At 47.2% G+C, this 20,004-nt stretch overlaps 1 protein-coding gene across 7 annotated transcripts in view; it reads right to left on the bottom strand.

Moving 5' to 3' along the window:
• The window catches only part of Tmem266 (transmembrane protein 266), a 111,389-nt gene that overhangs the window by 50,749 nt on the left and 40,636 nt on the right, over positions 1-20,004 (bottom strand). For 3 of the 7 annotated variants that reach the window (XM_046427867.2, XM_046427868.2, XM_058573759.1), the window contains exons 2-3: positions 17,388-17,521; positions 14,112-14,300 (exon numbers count right to left, since the gene is read on the bottom strand). In XM_046427867.2, coding sequence (XP_046283823.1) covers positions 14,112-14,300; positions 17,388-17,425 — 227 coding nt within the window. In that variant the 5' untranslated portion in view covers positions 17,426-17,521. Of the gene's footprint in view, positions 1-115; positions 13,471-14,111; positions 14,301-17,387; positions 17,522-20,004 lie in introns of those variants that run through there. The other 4 variants (XM_046427869.2, XM_058573761.1, XM_046427877.2 and 1 more) reach the window with 4 other exon arrangements.

Here is a 20,004-nt window from a genome sequence, read left to right as displayed (position 1 = left end):
TAAATAATGAGCAATATCCTAGTATGTCCCAAACATTACAGAGGATACATTATACTAAAAAATTATCTGTTGTCTATCTCAAATTCAAATTTAACTAGGTATCCTGTATCCTTACTTGTGAGATCTTGCAGGTCTAAACTCGAAGCCAAGCATCTCAAGGGAGCCTGGTGAGGATGGCTGTGATGTGGTCAGAGAAATGCAGGAGCAGCCTCGGACACAAGAAAGAGCCAGGTGAGAAGGCCGCCTGTCCCAGATGGGCAGGAGGACGGGACTCAGACAGGGAAACATCCACTGTGCATTCAGAGGGACATCCCCGCGCCCGCCTGCTGGAGGCCCACAGAAGCCGAAGGCTGCTGCCCACAGGAGCAATTGCCACACAAAGATCCCTTGAACGTTAAGGTCTCTGGGACTCTCATCACTGTCCTCCTCACCTCCTGATCCATCCCACCTGTCTCACTCCCCTGCTTCTTTTCCCACCATGTGACATTCCTGCCACCCCCCTCATCCCTATTTTCATCTTTCACACCTCTCACCCGCCCAGCCTCCCGCTGCCTCAGCACCCCTGCAACTTTCTTTCCTCCCAGCCCCAGTCTATGAATCCTCTCCATGGCCGCCGGCGCTGTCTTTTCCAGGGCCTGGAGAGACCCAGCTCCAACCCCACATCCTCCCTGAGACCCACCACAATGTTGGTGGCCCCTAAGACTGATGCCATTTCATTGTCATTTGAAACTGGAGCCAATCTGTAAATAGAAAGGGCAGTTGTGAAGGCTGTGTGCCCGGGAGTGTCTCCTCTGGGCAGGAAGCCTTGTCCTCATGGTCAACAGGTGCAGTCAGATGTCTGTCCACCCTGTACTGTGTGCATCCAATGAGTGTGGGTGCTCCCCAGAGAGACAGCCCCTTCTACCCTGAGAGGGGAGGCCCACAGGGAGAAGGGAATGAAGGAAACCCCAGCAACGTGACTTGAATCTTCACCCACTGCTGTGGGAGGGAAAGGCTGCTCTGTGCTGCTGTTTAAAATGTGTAAAGGTTGATTCTCTTCTTTTTGGGGGGTTTGAACTCAGGGGCACTTGACCACTGAGCCACATCCCCAGCCCTATTTTATATTTTATTTAGAGATAGGGTCTTACTGAGTTGCTAAGCACCTTGCTTTTGCAGAGGTTGGCTTTGAACTCATGATCCTCCTGCTTCAGCCTCCCAAGCTGCTGGGATTACAGGCGTGCACCACTGTGCCTGGCAATTTCCCTCTTCTTTTGACAGATCTTTCTTTTTCTGAGCTGGGGTCTCTCTGTGTTGCCCAGGCTGATGATCTCCAATTCCTGGGTTTAAACTACTCTCCTGCCTCAGCCTCCCTTGTAGCTGGGACTGCAAGAGGCACAACCCCCAACTTGAGATGCAGACAGGTGTCTATTGTTACCTGTGGCCTAAAGTTAGCCAATGGCTGACCTGGCTCTGAAATCTAAGCCAGGTAGAAGACCAGGCAGATAGCAGGATTTAAAGGCATGCTGGACACCCACCTGGTGCTAGGTGGCACTGTGAGCAAAACAGGGAACCCCCCACTCCCCGACTTTGGGCAGTTTGCATACTAGTGGAAGAGTCCAACAGTAAATGGAACAAGTTATAGCATGCTACAAGGAGATAGACACTGTAGGGAAAAGGCCAGAGATGGATTAGGAGGGATTAGGATGGTGAAGGGTGAGCTGACATTTTAAATAAAGTGGTCAGGGTAGGCCTCATTGAGAAAGTGACATTTGAGGAAGTTGAAGGGAGTGAGGCCTGCAAATAATTGGGGGGCAATCCAGGCATGGTCAGATTGTACATTTAATAAAAACTGTAACTGGTCAAATTCTACTCAGCCCCCCAAATACCTTCGGCACCAGAAGGACAGGAGACAGGAGTTGGGATGTGGGGAAGGACAGCAGTGGGTGTAGCTTACCAACCATTTACCCCTCAGGGCAGATGTGCTGGTATTGCCAATGTCCTTGGCACAACCAACACAGCACCCCAGGAATCGCAAGGCAGCTGCAAAATTGAGACTTACTGCTCTGGCCCTACTCTTTCACTCCTATGCCATCTCAATTGGGCACCCACCATGAGCTTGGCCTTCAGATACCAGTCGCTACCGAGCCAGTGTGACAGTCAGTTTACAGAGGCCCCTTTGCTACTCAACTTCAAGGGGATGCCATTTACATCACATTCTGTGTGGCCTTCCTTCTTCCCAGTGACAGCAGTGGACTCCACTGAAGCAGATGAGAGAGGTCTGCCTGGCAAGGAAGCCATGGTTATGGTATCAAGGGATCAGTATCTGGTGAGGATAGCTGCCTTGGGCAGGGAGGCAGGGAGGTATAGGGGTGGGTGGGAGCATGGATCTACATCCAGGTCAGTGGTTCTCAGCCTGGGATGCAATTAGAACCACCAAGAGATCTATAAAAATCCCAGTGCCCAGGCTGCACACCACACCCCTTCAACCACCACCTCCAGGTTAGGACCCAGGCTTCGGTGGTGTGTAACCTCCTCAGATGATTTCAATGTGCAGTTGAGATGGAGAACCACTGTCCTGGGTCGTGACACTCTTGGGACCCATGGACCAGAGCCATCAGCATCACCTGGGATCTCATTGGAACTCCAGAAACTCAGCCCTCCCCTATGCCCACTGAATTTAGTGAGATCCCTGGTGGTACAGGTGAGAAACACCGCTTTATGGGGCAAGAGGTGATAGGTATCTTAGAAGGTGAACAAGGTATGGCAAAGGGGGTTTAGGAGCAGGAGAGATGAAACGGCAGGCAGGGATCCATTGAGCTCAGGGGTTGGGAAGCATCGACCTTGCACTGGGGACCAGGAGAAGCAGGCAGCTATGTGGATAGCTGTGAAGGGGCTGGGATGGGGACAAAATAGGCTTAGGGCTTTGAGCTTCTTTTTGAATAGCAGAGATGGGGGCAGAGCTACACTACTGCTGTAGGGGCACGGACCCCAAGGCCTTAGGACAGAGCCCCTAGTATAGATGGAGTCTTGCTTGAGTGGTGGGGCTGAAGCTGTGCATTTTCTGGCTGACCCTGTATTTGGAAATCCCAAGCTGCTAATAAAATTTCCTCTAAAACTCAAATGACTCAGACATTCCTAGGAGACTGTGTTTTAGTAGCAAAACAAAACGTGTCCAGTTCCCAAAGATCCCTGAGTGGCTTACTAATGACTCAAGGGCCTTAATGGGCCACAGGGGTAATCAGCATCGACTGTTTAATTAGAGAAGGTGCTTTCCTCCATCTGAGGCATGTAACACATGGAGGGCTGGCTCTCAGGGTGGTGTCATTCCTGAAATCACCACCAGAGGGTGGGTGTCTCCCTCTTTTCCATCTTGGTGCTGCAACAGCGAGGGGACCGCTTTGGGGACCGCTGGGGCTGCCAAACTCTGCAAATACCAACAACCAGATGGCTTTGCCTGGCAGGTGGACTCATATTCTACCTTGAGGTTCTGCCAGTAACTCCTGAGGCCTCAGGGGATCCTGGGGCGGAAGGGGAAGTAAGTATCTTTGCTGTTCCTGCTTTATATTCTTAGGCATTTGGATAAAAGTTTAAGAGAACAAACTCTAGAATATGAAAATGGACTTCGGCAAATTTCTTTTTTTTTTTTTTTTGGTGGTGCTGGGGATTGAACCCAGGGCCTTGTGCATGTAAGGTAAGCACTCTACCAACTGAGCTATGTCCCCAGCCCTCGGCAAATTTCTGATGGTGTTTTTAGGGGCAATAAAGCCACAGGAGCAGCCTGAGAGGAGGTGGCTCAGGTCACTGCTACACTGGGCAGTGTTCCCAAGCCTGGCACGGAAAAAGGCCCATCCTGAAAGGCGAAGGAGAACCATGTGGCATGGGATGGCAAGGGCTTGGCTTGCTCCTGCAGCGCCCAGTCTCCCCCACCCCACAGTCTACTGTGCACTCAGACTGCTATGGCTATCAGGCTGGCTGGGGATGGAAGAATGCACGATGGGGCAGGGGCAGCTGCATTGATTCTCCTGGCCTGGAACTTGGGGAGGAGCTGGAGTATACTGTGTATAATTATAACAGGTGCACAGACTCCTTGAATCTCACAAATAGGTCATCTAAGGAGACCTGGGCTCCTGATTAAAATCCCATGGTTGGGTGGTCTGAGGCTCCTCCTGCTCTACATGCTCCAATTCTATGATGCTCAGCACCTGTGTGCTGGGTGTCTTGCCAGACTTGGTGTTGGTTTTGATCATCAGCAGCACATCCTGGCCCCCCCTTTACTTTACTGTGTATACTCCAGCTGACTAAAATAATGTCAGAGAAAATCTAACTTTTTTCACTGACATGGGCTTCATTTTTATTGATTTACTTGGCACTTACATGGTACATCCTTTGCACCAGGAGCTGTTCTGCACACTTACAAATGTTATTTCAGTTGTTCAAGAGGCAAGTCCTTCAACTTTCTTCTCTGGTGGGGAATAGCCAGGCTTTTTCTAGCTTGGTTTCTGGGGGCAACTAGTGTCTACAAATCACAGCCTCACATTGACTGAATGCTGAGTGCAGTCTTTTTTTTAAAAAAAAAAAAACAACAACAACTAATGTATTAGTTGTTGACGGACCTTTATTTTATTCATTTATTTATATGCAGTGCTGAGAATCAAACCCAGTGCCTCACATATGCCAGGCAAGTGCTCTACCACTGAGCCACAGCTTCATCCCCTGAGTGTGATATTCGAGTCTTAGTTTCCTAATCTCCAAGGTGGAGATCTCTGCCTTTTCAGGGGTGTAGTGAAAGTTTAAAATATTAAAAAGAGCATATGTAAAGCATACACATTGCTTACCGTGCACATCTATAACAATGACGGTTCAAATACAGGAACATTAAAAAGGGATCTAATTATCTAACCCTGGGTAGTTTCAACAACCATTCCATTCCACATCTAGTTATTACGTGCCCACTGAATGCTAGGCACTGCACTGGGCACATGAGGCGAAGAGGGTCTTTGTCTCCATGGAAGCTATAGCCTTGTAAGTGAAATCAGCCTGTGCAAGGAGCTCCTAGCCTTAGACCACGCGAGAAAGCAAAAACAAAAACAAAAACAACAAGCAAAAACATCCATAAAACCACCAAGGGAGAGAAAAGCAGGTGAAGGATGACCTATTACAACTACCAATCTGAAACTCACAGGGACATGTGAAATGATTACTGGAACTTCTTCCTCCCTTTCTCAGGGAGACTAAAAAGAAAAGCACCACTGAGCTTTTCCTTTGTCCCTGTACCCATTTCTAAGATATCTAGAATTAGATTAGCTACCCAGAGTTAGATAATCAGTCCCCTTTCCTGTATCTGACTCATCATTGTTGGAGATCTGTGCGGTAAGCAACATGTTATGCGTTAATACATGCAAGCCATAGCAGCGCACATAGACCCAGGAACATGAGCACACAGCATTCTTCACAAAAGTACTCTCGGGGTGGAGGTGAGAGGTGACTCTCCCAGCCCTCTGGGGAACTAAATAAATTGCAGTTCCAGGCAGACAGCTTCTGTTCCACAATTGGAGCTAAAGGTTAGCCCCAATGCCTTGGGGAGGAGGGAAAGGGATGGTGTGCAGCTGGGGTCGCCAGAGCCTGGCATTTCCTTGTCCCAGAATCTCACATGTTTTGCATCCTCAGAAATGTCAATTCTGGGAAAGACAGCAGGGTGTGGTGGCAAGAGCTCAGGGTTAGGAGGCAGGAACTGTCACTCCACTTGGCAAGCTACTAACCCTCCCAGGAGGGAGTACAATGGCCAACACACACCATGAACTGGCTGCTCCTACCCAAGGGACCACAGGCGTCATCCACACATTTCTGAAGGGCTGCCATCTAGGTAGGATGTGGTCAAGAAATGGTTTCCCAGTTACTTGGAAAGGGGTTCAAGCTTGACTCAGGGGAGTGAGTGGGGTACTGCTGGACCAAGGGCCCATGAGGCCTCCTTTAATCCCTGGAATCCTCAATTCTGGGAACTGATCACAAGAATCTCCTTTGGCTGTGCTTTGCAAGCAGGGCTGCCTGGTGAGGCTGCTTCCTAACTTGGTAGAGGTGACTTAGAAGTTGGCTGGAGTTTTCCAGCACACCCCTCTTCTCCACTGTGGAGCTCTCTGGGTTGGCTGTGGTTCTGCAAATCCTGGGTTGGCCATGTTCTCCCTCCTTCTCTTTGAAATCTGGATCCCAAGCACCTTCAGGGATGATTGGGGGATGGGTGTCATTTTATCTCAGGTGCCATTAACTCTGCTCATTTTCCTTGGGGAACCTGGCCTTACAATAAACTTTAAACTTTTCTCCCCTCCCTGTGGGCACCCTGCACCACCCCCAGGTGGTCTGAGGCACTCTGCCGCCATCTAGTGGTCTCCCATGGCTGTCAAGCATACGCATAGGTGGCCATGGGTGGATATTTTGCTGAGAAATCAGGTATCTGAACTCATCGCCCTTTTCATGGGTCTTTAGGGTTCCTGGACTACAGGAAAATGAAATAGCATGCATTCACCAGGAAAATATTTTGATCTGAATTAAGCCTGTATTCACTGGTTGGGGTTTTGAGAGCTCTGGTGAAAGCCCGAGTCTTCTAAAATTATAAAGAGGGTCATGGATTTGCAAGGTTAGCTTGGGGACAGGGGCAGCTGGTACCCTAGAAGAGTGGTGTTTTCTTATAGACAAGTCTCACTGCATTAATAAAGTGGATTAATGAAGCTCTAACAGTCTTCACAAACCACACGATGAGGAACTTCTGGATTTCCCATTCCCGTGATCGTGGCTGGGTGAACTGTTAACCCTGAACCCCCAAAGGATTTTCCTTCTTCTAACAGGATGCTAAACTCTTACTAAGTGAAGCTGGCATGTTCTGTGGCAAATACTATTTCTTTCTTTTAGATTTTGTGGAGGGGGTGTGGAGTTAGCAAGGATGCTCAGAGTGAGTGCGGCCATCATGGCCTTCTTGACATCTGGGCATGAGAAGCCTGGTCCCTCCCATGTGGCTCTTCCTCCTACCAGCAGTCACCTCTCTCTGAGGGCACCTGGCTCCCCCTTCTGTCTTCTGATCCTTATCTTTACCCAGCCCCACCCACTCACTCACTCATTCATAACAGGCTCAGTGTTCCAGCACCTGGCCCAGTACTGGAGACAGACTTGGAAAGAGAGGAGGAGCTCAGGGTTGTTTCTGGACATGGTGAAAATGAAGGCAAAGGACTGTGGGAGCACTGAGGCGAGGGCCTAGGCTGCGGGGGTGGGGGATGGGAGACTTTCTGGGAGGACCTGGTCCTAAAGCAAGACATTCTGGGAAGAGAGGGAGATATTTTGGGCCATGGCTTCACAGGCTGCTCCCCCTCCCTTTTCTTTGCCCCCAGCCTTTGCTTGCTAGCATATCTAAAATTACTTCAGTCCTTATTTAGAGATGTTTGCTATATTGGATCGTCTTATTTTTCTAACCTGACATCTCAAAAATATTCCTGTGCCCCCATTATGTTGTCTTCCTCTTACTGTGAAATTTTGGCAGACATGTGCCGTTGGCATCATCTCTAAGTAACAGCACCCCTTTTGGCCTACCCAAGACCTGTACTTCCTCCAGCCTTCTGCTGTCTGGGAGTCCAGCCCTTACCTCTTTTAGGACCCAGTCCTGAACCCTAAGAGAGAAATAATTACTTCACTAAATGTGGAAGAGCGTTCATTTCTTACTTTAATTTTGGACAAAGACTACTCCACAAACTCTTCCTTCACACTCTCCACTCCCTTGTTTCACCAAAAAGAGCCCTGTCCCTCTACGTGACCAGGGCCTCATTTGTAGAAGGGGATGATGACTCTGCCTTGCACCACCTTCCTCTACACATGCACAGTCACAGCGTCTCTCCTGTTGGGCTGCAGGCCTCTCTAGGGTGGAACTCTAGGCTTCTCTGAATTTTCTCTTTTGTGGCTTCTCGTCTTGCCCAGACCCAGCAAACCAACCATGCCTTCAGTGTCCTGTAGTTGGTTAAGAGAACATGGAAGTTCCAGTGTATGCCATGAGTTAGCTTCCTAGAAACTCAGTATCCCTCTTCCAAAGGTAGACAGTGTTTGCTGAGAATGGTTCTGTACCTCACTTTCCCACCACTGAATGGAGTGGTGTTCAATGCCAAAGAATGAGACCAAGGAATAAAGGGCTTTGGTTATGTGCAAACAGAAAGCTGCAGGATTGTCCACCAGGACAAGGACAGGTCAAATTGCACTGGGGTGAAAGAATCAAGATGACCGTTATTGAAGTCTAAGAGGGAGATTTTTCCCGAACTAAAAAATGACTAGAAATTGATGAAATTAAGGTTGAATTCTGAATTGAAGGCTAAGAATGGAGAGTTGGCTCTCTTAAAGGATGTGATGCATGATGGGTGATTCCACACTAGTGCTGTCCCACTGGGGTAACTGCAATATATGCTGGGAAATGGCCCTGTTCAAAGGGTAGGCCTGATTGGCCTGTGGACTTCCCCATATCCCTTGTCATGAGACTCAGTTCTAGCCAATGAGACATGAGGTGAAAGTGGCCAGAGGCTTCTGGGAAAGTTCTTTGAACTCTCAAAAAAATGATGGGCATCTGTCTTGCCAGATGTGAATGAGGAAAGATGTAGCCTAATTACTACAGGCAGCCCTCTTACAAACCTCAAGGGCATCTTATAGTGTCTAGAAGCCAGTGCTGTTAGACATCAGAGTGAGGAAAGGAATCCCACCCTTGTTGACACTGGCAAGTTGTTGGACCAACCTCAGAGCTGCTCAGAGCTGGCTCTAGACTCCATGTTACATGGCCTAGTGAATTTGTTACACACAGTCCAAAGCAACTGCATGATAGAGTTACTCGTCTTTTGTGGAAGAATCTTTGGTTCAGTGAAGTGATATTATGGCAGTAAGGTGACAGAACATGGGGCATGAGGGAGAAGAAACTGAGCTGGTCTCATGTTATGGATGCAGCAGGGCTTCATGACAGCCTCAGCTGGGGTCAGACACCCCCTCTGCTCCCCGTCTCCCCCTCTCCTGAGTGTCTCCCTGTGGACATGCATGGAAGTTTTGTTATCACTATCGAGGGAGGGAAGCACTTGGTTGGGGGGACACAAATAGGAAGGGAAAGGAAGATGGCGGAGCCAGCCTGATGCGCCAGCACAGTGGATTGAACTGGACTGAATTAGAGTCCTGGATCTAGAGAGGTAATGGCCAGAAGCATAAAGGACCAGAGCCAAGGCCATAAGCAGCACATCGACAGCCCTGTGTAGAGCTGGGCTGGGGAAGAACTTTTCTGGCCCACCTCGCATGCAGCTCATATTGCACTGGCTCTTGGTTCCCGAAGCTGCTGGACTTGGCACTAGCATTTCTATAATGGATGCCATCGGCAGTTATAGCTTCATGGGCACTAGAATGAGGATGAAAGGAGCCAGAGCAGAGGAGGAAAACAAAATCCAGGGCTGGCTGTAAGTGACAGGCTTCACACAGCTCTGGTGTGTCTTGGAGGACACTGGTTCCTGTCAAGGCAAGAAGGAGGGTTTGTGTCTTTGTAAGTGACCATTGTAGATGCACGTGTGGCTCGTTTTGGTGATAATGGGTCGGTGAGGCCAGGCAATATCTAGGTTCCACTGGCTGGAGCCATACATTCTGGGGATAAAACAGTCCCATTTGGGGCACACTGGGTTTGAGATGGCCAGGACGGGTGAGTTGTGGCTCCTTGGGCTGGATTTGAGTGCTGCCACAGAAAAGGCTATTTTTAGCAATGACTTAGTTGGAAACAAGAACAGTTCTCCTCTCACACATGCAGGCAACTTGGAGGCACCAGGACAGATAATTGTGTGGAAGCTTGTCAGGATTCTGAGGTATTGTTGGGATCCCCATGAAGATGTCCAGGAGCCTAGGTGGATATGTGTCAGGCGTTTGAGTGAGAGATTCAGGCTAGAGGTACGGCTTTGAACATCACCAGCTGAAGGATTTAATTTAAGTTATGGGAATGGATGAAATTACCCAGTGTGCAGAGTAAGTAGAGTGGAAATGGCCAAAGGCAGAAAATGGAGAACCCCAACATTTACAGAACATGCAGAGGAAAAACAATTTTTAAAAGGCCTAAAAGGAACAGTCAGGGGAGGAGGAAGAAAGTCCGGAGGGTTTATATGTGATGGCAGACAGGGAAGACTGCTTCAAGAGGGAGGCAGGGGCTGCCAGTTTCAAACGCTAGACAGAGGACAGTATCAGGATCCTAGCAGCAAAGAGGCAGTTGCTGTCCTTGAGGGGGACAGTTTCCAGGGCGTGGATAAGGCTGAAGCTGGACTGCAGCAGACTGATAGATGGGAGGGGAGAGGGTTCTTGGCAGGTGCCAATAAGGCTTGTAAGAAGTTTGACTGCAAAGACAAGGAGGGGTGGTGGTGGACAATGGGGATGTGGGGTCAAGGGAGGACATGAGGGCCTTGAATGTGTGGTGAGACAGGGAGAGGCTATAGCTGATGGAACAAGGTTACCCAGAAGGCGGAGGGGTGAAATCAGAACTCAGCAGCTGAGACTGGGCCTGGAAGGGAGAGCCTGGGGGCTGCGGTGCAGCCCACGTGAGAGAGGAAGGAGGAGAAGGGGTCATCTACTGGGGAAAAGAGAGGATTGAGGAAAATGGAAGCAACGAGGAACAGCTGCTGGGGACTGTCCAGGACCAGGGAGGAGGACTGTCAGGCACCACTGAAAATCAAGCGGAGGCTGGAGACCCTGAGTCTGGGGAGGAGCCAATCGGTACCGTTGTCTGACTCTCCTCCCTGGGCCCGGAGCAGCCTGACAGCACAGGTGACCAGGTGGACGGCAGACAGTGCTGCAGTGTGGTGCTGCTAGGTGGACATGTCAGAAAGACAGAGGGCTCCTGGGCAAGTCAAGGAGCTGGACCCAGGCGGCTCTCCACCTGTGCCTCGGGGCTTAGCCTGAATCGGAGGACTGTTACTTCCACTCACCTCCCAGGCTCTCAGGGAAATGCTCTTACAAGCACACCAAAGCAACTCACATGCATTAGGGTGGCTACTACCATCCCCCCAAAACAGAGAATAACAGGTGTTGGTGAAGCTATAGGAAAATGGAATGCTTGTGCACAGTTGGTGCAAAGGTAGAATGGTACAGCCTGGCGGACTCTCAGACATTAAAAACACAATCACCACATGATCCAGCAATCCACTTCTGGGTATGTATCCCAAAGAATCGAAAGCAAGGTTGCAAAGATGCTGCTCATTTGTTCATAGCAGCATAGTTCACAATAGCCAAAATCTAGAAGCAACCCACATGTCCACTGGCAGATGAACTGATAAGCAGAATGTGATATAGACAGATAATGGAATATTATTTGGCCCTAAAAAGGAAAGACATTCTGATATGTGCCTATAACGCAGATGAATTCTGAGGGCTTTATTCTCATTGACATAAGCCAGTCACAAATAGGCGTATATTGTATGATTTCACTTAAGTGAGATACCTGGAGTAGTCAAAATCAAAGACAGAAGGGAGAATGGTGGGGGGAAGGGAATTGTTTAACAGGTACAGAGTTCTGGAGACAGATGGCAGTGATCATCATGTGGCACTGTGAAGGCACTGAATCATACACTGAAGATGGTTAAGATCATAAATGGTATGTTATGTGTATTTAACCACAGTTTGAAAAAAATGCTTTTTGAAAACAACAACAACAACAACAAAAAAAAAACACACTAAGAAGTTCAAGGTGTTCATTCAACAGAGCAGCCTGGCAGTGGTATCTCATGGGCAGTGGAGGGTGCCCACAGCCATAGGAGTGACAGGTAAAGGGACAGGTGATAAATGGATAATCCCAGTGTGTTGGCCTAGATCAGGAGCCAGGAGATGGGGCTGTCCCTGTCTCTGTCACTGTGTGATCTTGAGCAGGCTCCTTGCACTCTGGCCCAGTATCCTGTTAGGATGCTTAGAACATTCACCTTGCGAAGGTCTCCCCCAGCTCTAACTGTCTAGAACTTCAAAGCACTGACTGTCACTGAGCCCGAGGGACGTGAGTGCAGGGCAGCTGAGTCACTGGGCACCTTCTCCGTGGTGTCCCCGAGAGCTTTTCATTTAAAATAGAGAAGATACATTCCTATCTAGAGCACTCCCCTTAGCAGGAAGAAGGGTTATGGAGGAGGAAGAGGCTTAACCGAGCTCAGCACTGTCAATACAGACCCTTCGTTTTGGTTTACATTGCTTTGGAAAGGGCCAAGCTGGAAATTTGGGAAAACCCCAGGAAATGTGGCACGAGCCAAGATTGTGAGGAGAGGCACTGTCCCTGCACAGTGTGCTCTTGTGCCTCTGTCCTGTGCCTGCTCTTCCTTCCTCCAGGAGGCCCTGTGGCTGCCAGTTGAGCCCCTCCACAGGCTGCTTCCTTGACCCAACAGGAGCAGCTTCCTGAGCACACCTGGAGACTCAAATCAAACAAGGGCCTCTCTGCCTGCAGGCACTTCATCTGTATTCTCCCGCTGATTGGAAGAAAGACTTGCAGGCCCCATTCAAAAGCAAACTGAATGATAGAGCAAGGCCTTTCTGACAGCTTTTTCCTTGAGTTCAGGTGGGGGAATGGTACACCCCAGTGTGGCATACCTGGGAGGGGTACACCTACGTGCACTGACACACACGAGGGGAAGATATGAACATTGCTCTGAAATAGAATCATTGGCAGTATTCCTGCCTCTCTCCACGCCCTTTCACTGTTGACTTGGAAAGAGCCTATGGTACCCTCAAGCCAGGGCCGGGAGTTTTAAGAACATCCACGGCATTCTAGGTGGCTGCACTACTGTGTTTGACCACCAGGGTGCAGTCACACAGAGACTTGCTGGGGGCTCAGAGAAAGACCCACAGGCTACAGGATTTCTAGAGCCCAGTGAATTTCAAGAGGAGAGACGGGCCAGGCTGTTGACAAGGGCTGAGCCTACTTCACAAAGGACAGCACGCTGCCACCACCAAGCATCCCTCAGCTGTCTCCTGCCTGCTTGCCTGTCTTTTTATTCCAAGGTCCTGCTGACTGTATGCACAATACTTGGAAAAATTATATTTTCAGTGAATGCCACTGGGGTATCGTTTCTGCAAAAGAAAGTGTACGGTTTCACGATTGTTAGGCAGTTTATCTTGGGACCAGGAGAGCCCCTTCAGGAACAAAGCACAGGGAATCCAAGCTCTTCGAATCTAGCTATAGCTAAGACTTCTTGTTTGATTCTAAAATACCCACAAACCTTAATTTTATAATCAAAGCAGCCAGCATGTTCTAAGTTATTTACAGGTATCTGGGAGAGTCGCCCAGAATTGGCTCCTTTGGTCCTCACTGGTGTTTACAATTCTATGTCTAAGAGCCGCAGGGTTGGGCTGGGGAAAGCAATGTTGTGAGCTGCTGTGTGACCCTAGGACTTGTTCCTGCCCTTCTTGGGCCTTCAATTCTTCAACCTGCTACTGCTTCAAAACAGGGCATCAAACATCCAGCTGGAACACTCTATCATTGCCCTGCAGAGAGTACATTGGTGAAGACAGATCAGGCTAATGAGAAGTTAATTGGGAAACAACTGATTGACAAGTTAGTATAGGATGATAAGGGGCAAACTGTTCTGAATTAGGGATTAACATTTCCTGTTGTTCCTTTCTGGAAAGGGGGGCAGATACTGTCTGCAAGGTCCTAGTTGTGTTCTGTTAAATTCCCTTACATGATGAGCATGTTCCTTCATGCAGAGGGCTTTGCTTGATAAAGAGAAGTGCAGTCCAAGTCCATCCCTTATGGGCTCTGTGACTTGGGCAAATCCCTCATCCCTGTGGTTCACCTGTTTCCCAAGCATACAGAGGGGGAGTTGGATGGGCCATTTAAGGTCCTTCCAGACCTAAAATGGATTTTATTTTATTCTCTGAGTTCCAAGCAAAAGACACATAAGACATAAGAGGCTTTCTAGTAACAACAGGTATTTTCTGTATCCAAAACCTTTTCCTGAGTAAATAATGTCTGAGGAGAAAAAGGGCCAGAGAGGCCTGGTGTGACCCTCTGCTCTCTCACTGTTCAGTATCTCTAATCTCTGTCCCTGGCTCTTGGGAGGGAGCCAAGGACACTCAGGGAGTCACACAGGAGACTCCTCAGCAGGCTCAGCGGCAGCACCTACCCTTCTCTTTGGTACTCTTCATCCAGATTTGACAGGAGCTGCGAGCCAGCCGTGGAGAGGTCAACGGCAGCCAGGGGCAAGTCCCGATAGGCAAATGTCACCAGCTGTGTGGGGGCCATGCTCTTGGTTTCTTCATCTACTTGTTGGGAGATGACCTCAACTTCAGAAATCCCTCCTTCGACAGCAGGCCTGAGTTGGAGAGGAGGAATGACAAGAAAGGTTAGCTCCTAGGACCAAAATACTTTGTCCATTCCAAGAGAGGAGAGTAGGGGTTCCAGAATCTACACAGTGCTGTTGGAAGGCTGGGGAAGTGCAAGGTTGCCATTCTTCCCACGGGCCACCCAAAGACAGGATCAAAGCCCTCACTAGTCCATTTTCTTCACCAGCTGGGAAGAAAGGGAGATGAGAAGAGGAATTGTTCATGTCTGGACACAGGCAGGTCTTCTATCATGGGGTGATAAAGACCTAGATAATAACTCTGTCAACCAGCAAAACCACGGCTCAGACTTCAGGACTCTGGATCATTACTCTTTATATTGAAATGGTATGTTCTTTTAAACTATCTTATGGGTTTTTGTGAAGGTCCTTTGAAATGTTTCTATCATCTGTGCCACAACTGGACATACTGCTGGTGGTTGGGACTCTACCTGGAGACCTGCAGGGCCCTTGTAGGCTTTGGGGTGGTGAGGGTGGGAGGGCATTGGATGACTGGGGGGTGCCTGCTGCCTTCCTACCTGAATTGGTCCTACCTTTTAAAGGTTGGGAGTAGGAAGTAGAAGTTGGCTGATCAAACGTCTGAGAAACTCTGGGGCTCTGTGGGTACCTCAAAGAACCCACAACTCTGGCATTGCAGGATGCCCCAGCCAGGGGCAGCACCACCTCCCAACCCACCAGCAGGTGTCTGGCAATTTGTGGAGGCATTTTTTGCAGTCACTGTTGACATCTGAACAGGGCTAGGGATGTTATTAATTCTGCAGTGTATTTAACAACTCTGAACCACCCTGACAAACTCTGTTGAGAGATGCTGGACAATTTTGCTTTTACTGCCTGGGTTGCCATTTTTGGTTCCTCCACACATTCTTGACCCACTTTCATCCCGTAGAATCTGAGGCATTGGGTCTTGTGCCTCTGGTCAAACAAGAAAGGTTAAAAAGTTAAAAAGTACAGATGAAGAAGTATAAAGATTAAATATTTGAGCCAGGTGCAGTGGTGCACGCCTGTAATCCCAGCAGCTCAGAAGGCTGAGGCAGGAGGATTGTGAATTCAAAGCCACCCTCAGCAACTTAATGAAACCCTGTTGTCTCTAACTAAAAAAATACAAACAAATAAACAAACAAAAGATTAACTATTTGAAGGAACACTAAGAGTCAGTGTCCAGGGAAAGGAGGCCAGTTTCAACACTGAGGTGACAACCTAGGCCACCCTGCAATATTCCTGGGCTCTCGGGCCAGCCCAAATACCTCCTTCAGTGGGACTCTTCCTGGGCCTCAGTTTCTCCAACTGAAACATAAAGAGTTGAAATAGAGGCTTCCTAAGAGCCATTCCTCCTTAGTCTGGGATCTGATATGAATAAGAGGAACACACAGCAGGCTGGAGAGCTCTGGAGTTGCAAGACCTGTCGCTTGGATTGGGAACTCTAAATTCCAAACTTTTCTAGCAACTGTTGAAACCTAACCAGTGACACCCAGAGGTAGTGACAGGAAGTTCAGAGATGAATCTGCCTACTTCTCCTTTTCTTGGATCACCCAGATTAATGGAGGGAAAAATAGGTTTGTTTGTTTGTTTGTTTGTTTGTTTTTTTTGAGTGCCACAGGTAGGCTGCCTACAATACCTGAATTCGCCAAGTAATTCCCAGAGCCCCAATTCTCTTTTGTAAGCCTTATTTAAACCTTTGCTTTTTGCTACCTGTCAAGTGCAGATAATAGTATTCATCACTGTGTGACATTTACAGAATGACTCGACATCTTTAGGCGGAACAGTCATAGGATGTGCTGCTTCTATGTTTCTCAACAACTGATCTAAAAGCGTGGGTGTTTTATGGGGGGAATCCCACCTCCTCCAGATGTTTCCAAAAATGTAGCTGCTGAATTGAATTTGTTCTCTTTTCTTTGAAACTATTGAAGGAAACTATGGATTTTTCAACTGTACAAATAGAACTTTCTGACCAATAAGGTGTTCAAGGAGGGCTAGAGAATTTCTAAGAACAGCAGATTATGGCTCCAAGAAGCATGGAACAAATTACTTCTGCCTTCTTAACTCTCCCACCCTCTGTTCCCAATCTGCCAATGGTCATAGTGGACTAGCACCATCTCTAGCCCAATGGTCATCTTAGCAGAGAGTATTGAAATTCCCACAGTTAATGGCCTGAGTATTAAAACTACACCCTGGCCTCAGGTATGAAGTATAGTATGGTGAACAAAATGGGTTAATTCTTTATCCCTCCTTGAATACAGCCCTTTGCCACATGACTTTACAGTCTGTCCCATCAAAAGGAAGAATAAATTTCCCCAATATCTTATTTGGTCTTCTATTATGTGACTTGTTTTGACCAATAGTATATTAGCAGCCATGATGCCGGTGAGGCATGATAAGGCATTTGTGAATTTCTGCCTGTGCTCTCGCCCCTCCAACATCACCATCAGAGGGTGACCAGCCCAGGCTACTGATCTCACCTAGATCAGCTGACAGCCAGGCCAGCCCCATATCCAAGGGTGAGTCCAAGCAAGATCAGAGCAATTACCCCAGACATGTGCACAATAAGCATCTATTGTTGATTCTACTGAGGTTGGCTGACCTTCAGATAACAGGTTCATGCTGCAGATGACTGAGTAGCCAGGCCCATAGCTAGAGAGGCCAGGAGAGCGTGGTGTAATAGAAGGAGTGTTATTCTCATCTTAGCATTTTTACCAGTGAGTTGCAAAACACAAAATAAATCACCACCTGGTCACTTACCAAGCTGGTGCTTGGCAAGATAAAGTGGTTGGTCCACATGGTGCCTTAAGTTTGGGGAACTGAAAGCAATTCTCCCTGAAGAGTTCTGATGCTGGTTTAAAAAACCCTTTCATGATTTCTAAATTTCCTTGAATTCCCATATTGTTAATTCCTTCAATTGCTTCCTAAACTTGTGTTGAGCTTGCTTTTGAAAGGTTTCCCCCATATTTTGTGGCCTCCTGTTAAAGTAAATGTATACAGTGGTTGCCTGAGTAGAAGATCATGGTCTTATGGAGATTTATAGCAACATTTTGGATGCAGAGAGCAGTTCCCAACAGTACTTACTGTGGATCTGTCATGTTGAAAGATGCAACCAGAGCCATGGGTTTTCTTGGTGTCTAGTGGGGCTCAGCTGTCCTGAAACCTGCTGTCAGCATTTCCAAGTGTGGGTTCTACAAGACACATACAAATATAGTGCCCTGAAAACAAAAATAGGAACTTATTACCTTCAGATGCCAAATCAAAGTCCTCCTAAGCTCATCTAAAAATGGGAATCCTTAGCACTTTCTCCCATGTAGCACTTTTCTTCATAGTAATGTTGAATTTTTCCAATAACCCTATAGAGGGATAACAACAGCATAATTTTCATTTTTTTTTAAGAGATGAGGAAATAGGGCCAGACTGACAAAATGACTTTTCTGTGTTACACAGAGATACAGGAAGAGCCAGGTTAGACCCAGGTTTTCTGGATTCTCATTCTTAGCGCTTTCACTAAGCTGCTATGCTCCCTGCCCCCCCAAACCCAGCCTGAGCTGTAGTTCTCTCTATTCTTCTAGATTTTTCTTTCATCTTTTTAGTTGGAACTGCAATGACAAAAGATGCAGAGAAAGTAGCTAAGAGGACAGACCCTGGAGGCAGACTGCCTAGGGCCAGACCTCACTCCCACTTATCCCTCTGTCCTCAGCTTCCCCAGCTACAAAATGAGGATAATAATAGAACTAACTAAATGAGGCAATGTATGTAAGATACTTAGAACAGTGCCTGGCACATAGTAAGTGCTATATAAGTGCTAGCTTTTAATTATCATAATTCTAACTTTTTATAAATTAAAATTGCAGTCTGTTGAACCTGAGCACATTCCAAAGCATTTGGAGGGCTGAATATAAGATTTCCTCCTAGAAATTTGGCCTAGGTAAACAGAATATACTTTTCTATCAATGTGACAATGTGACAGTGCTACCCAAAAGTCTTCTGGGAGACAGTACAATTCAGCAGAAAGTACACAGATGCAGACGCACCCTGCTCCTGGGTGATCTTGAACAAGTTATTGGGGGAGGGGGCCAACTCCAAGGGGCCATTCTTTTATAAGATGCACTCATCTGCAAAGTGATGCTCCTACAAGAAATCAAGGCAGGATATAACCCACTCTCCCAATCCTGAAGCTCAGTGGGGCGGAGGAGGGAGGGTTCAACTAGGGAGCCCAACGGGGAGGATGGGTATGTCACGGGGGAGGGAAACTGCTCCCACCTTGAGACTTACTGGGGGATGGTGGTTCATGAGCAAAGAGAGGAAGCTCTCTTAAGTTCTGTGTAGCTAGGAGAATACGGAATTCAAGCTAAAAATGCTTCAAAAAATCCTGGAGAAGTTTGACTATAGAGTAACTGGAAATAGAAGATGGGGGAGCTCTTCTATTTGGGAAGAGTACCACCCAGTCCTGGAAACCATCAAATATTGGAGGGAGAAAGCTGGGACAAAGGGTCCAGGACAACACTAGGGAGCATCTGAACAGATGTTTTGTAGTCACACCTTACAAGGATTTCACTTTGCCTTAGTTACCTTGGTAAGGAGGGTCTAAACAGGAAACAGAATTTCCTCTACAGTATTTGGAATTGTATATTAATTTATAAGTAATTATGTAAAGTTCTCCATTCAATAATGAAGATTTAATTAGTCTCAACTTTTTTCCTGTTCTTTTTCATAAGTTCTCAAGTTAACAGTCTTGAGCTAGGCATGGTGGCACATCCCTGTAATCCCAGTGATTACAACCTCCAGTAGTAATCTTACAACCTCCAGTGTAATCTGAAGGTTGAAGCAGGAGGATTACAAGTTCGAGGCCAGCCTTAGCAACTTAGCTAGACCCTAAGCAACTTCGTGAGGCCCTGTCTCCAAGTTAAAAATAAAAAGGTTTGAGGATGTAGCTTGGTGGTTAATCACCTAAACAACAACAAAAAAACCCCTCCAAATCTTCCTGGTCTAGAGTGATCATGTGATCTGTGTAAACTCTCCTGACAATAAAGTCAGGATGGAGATACTGCAACTGGAAGGTCAGGTGGGCAGTACCTGCTTCCAGAATGGTGTCTTAATAACTTGTATTTTCAAACTAGTGTTGAGATGCTAAAATAAAGTATTAGTGCTGTGAAGGATACAGTAGGAAGGTCCTTATGTTCATGGACCTTCCAGTCTGGCTGAGTAGGCAAGTTTTAAAACATACAAAAATCTAAACTTTTTGCATATACTAACTAGTGAAGACAGGTAAAAATTGATAAATCTATGCAAGCAAATAATAAGCATGAGCTACTGCACTAACACATTATGGCCAAGATAAAATGCATACATAAAGTAGAAATTAAAATGATGCAAACCATTTTAATTTTAAGAAGGAAAATGTCAAACATACTATTGTAGAGAGCTGTATAAAGGGCCTTCATTTCCCTCCCTTCTGAATTCAGTTATCAGCTTATGATAGTCTTATTTTCTCTACATCCCCGCTTACTCCCTACCACTATTGATTATTTTGAAAGAAATCCTAGATATCATATCATTCTTCTGTGTCTGACTATGTAGCTCTAAGGAGAGGGACAAGGACTATTTTTGAAAGACATACCAGAAAATTATCATTGCCCCCAAGTCAACAATATTTTCTCAGTATCATTAAATATCCTTGTTTACATTTCCCTATTTA

The sequence above is a fragment of the Marmota monax genome, unplaced genomic scaffold (genome assembly GCF_021218885.2).
Source record: "Marmota monax isolate L192 unplaced genomic scaffold, Marmota_monax_Labrador192_F-V1.1 WCK01_AAM20220418_F8-fsc00111, whole genome shotgun sequence".
Classification (NCBI taxonomy): domain Eukaryota; kingdom Metazoa; phylum Chordata; class Mammalia; order Rodentia; family Sciuridae; genus Marmota; species Marmota monax.
This window is presented reverse-complemented; position numbering and strand designations above follow the sequence as displayed.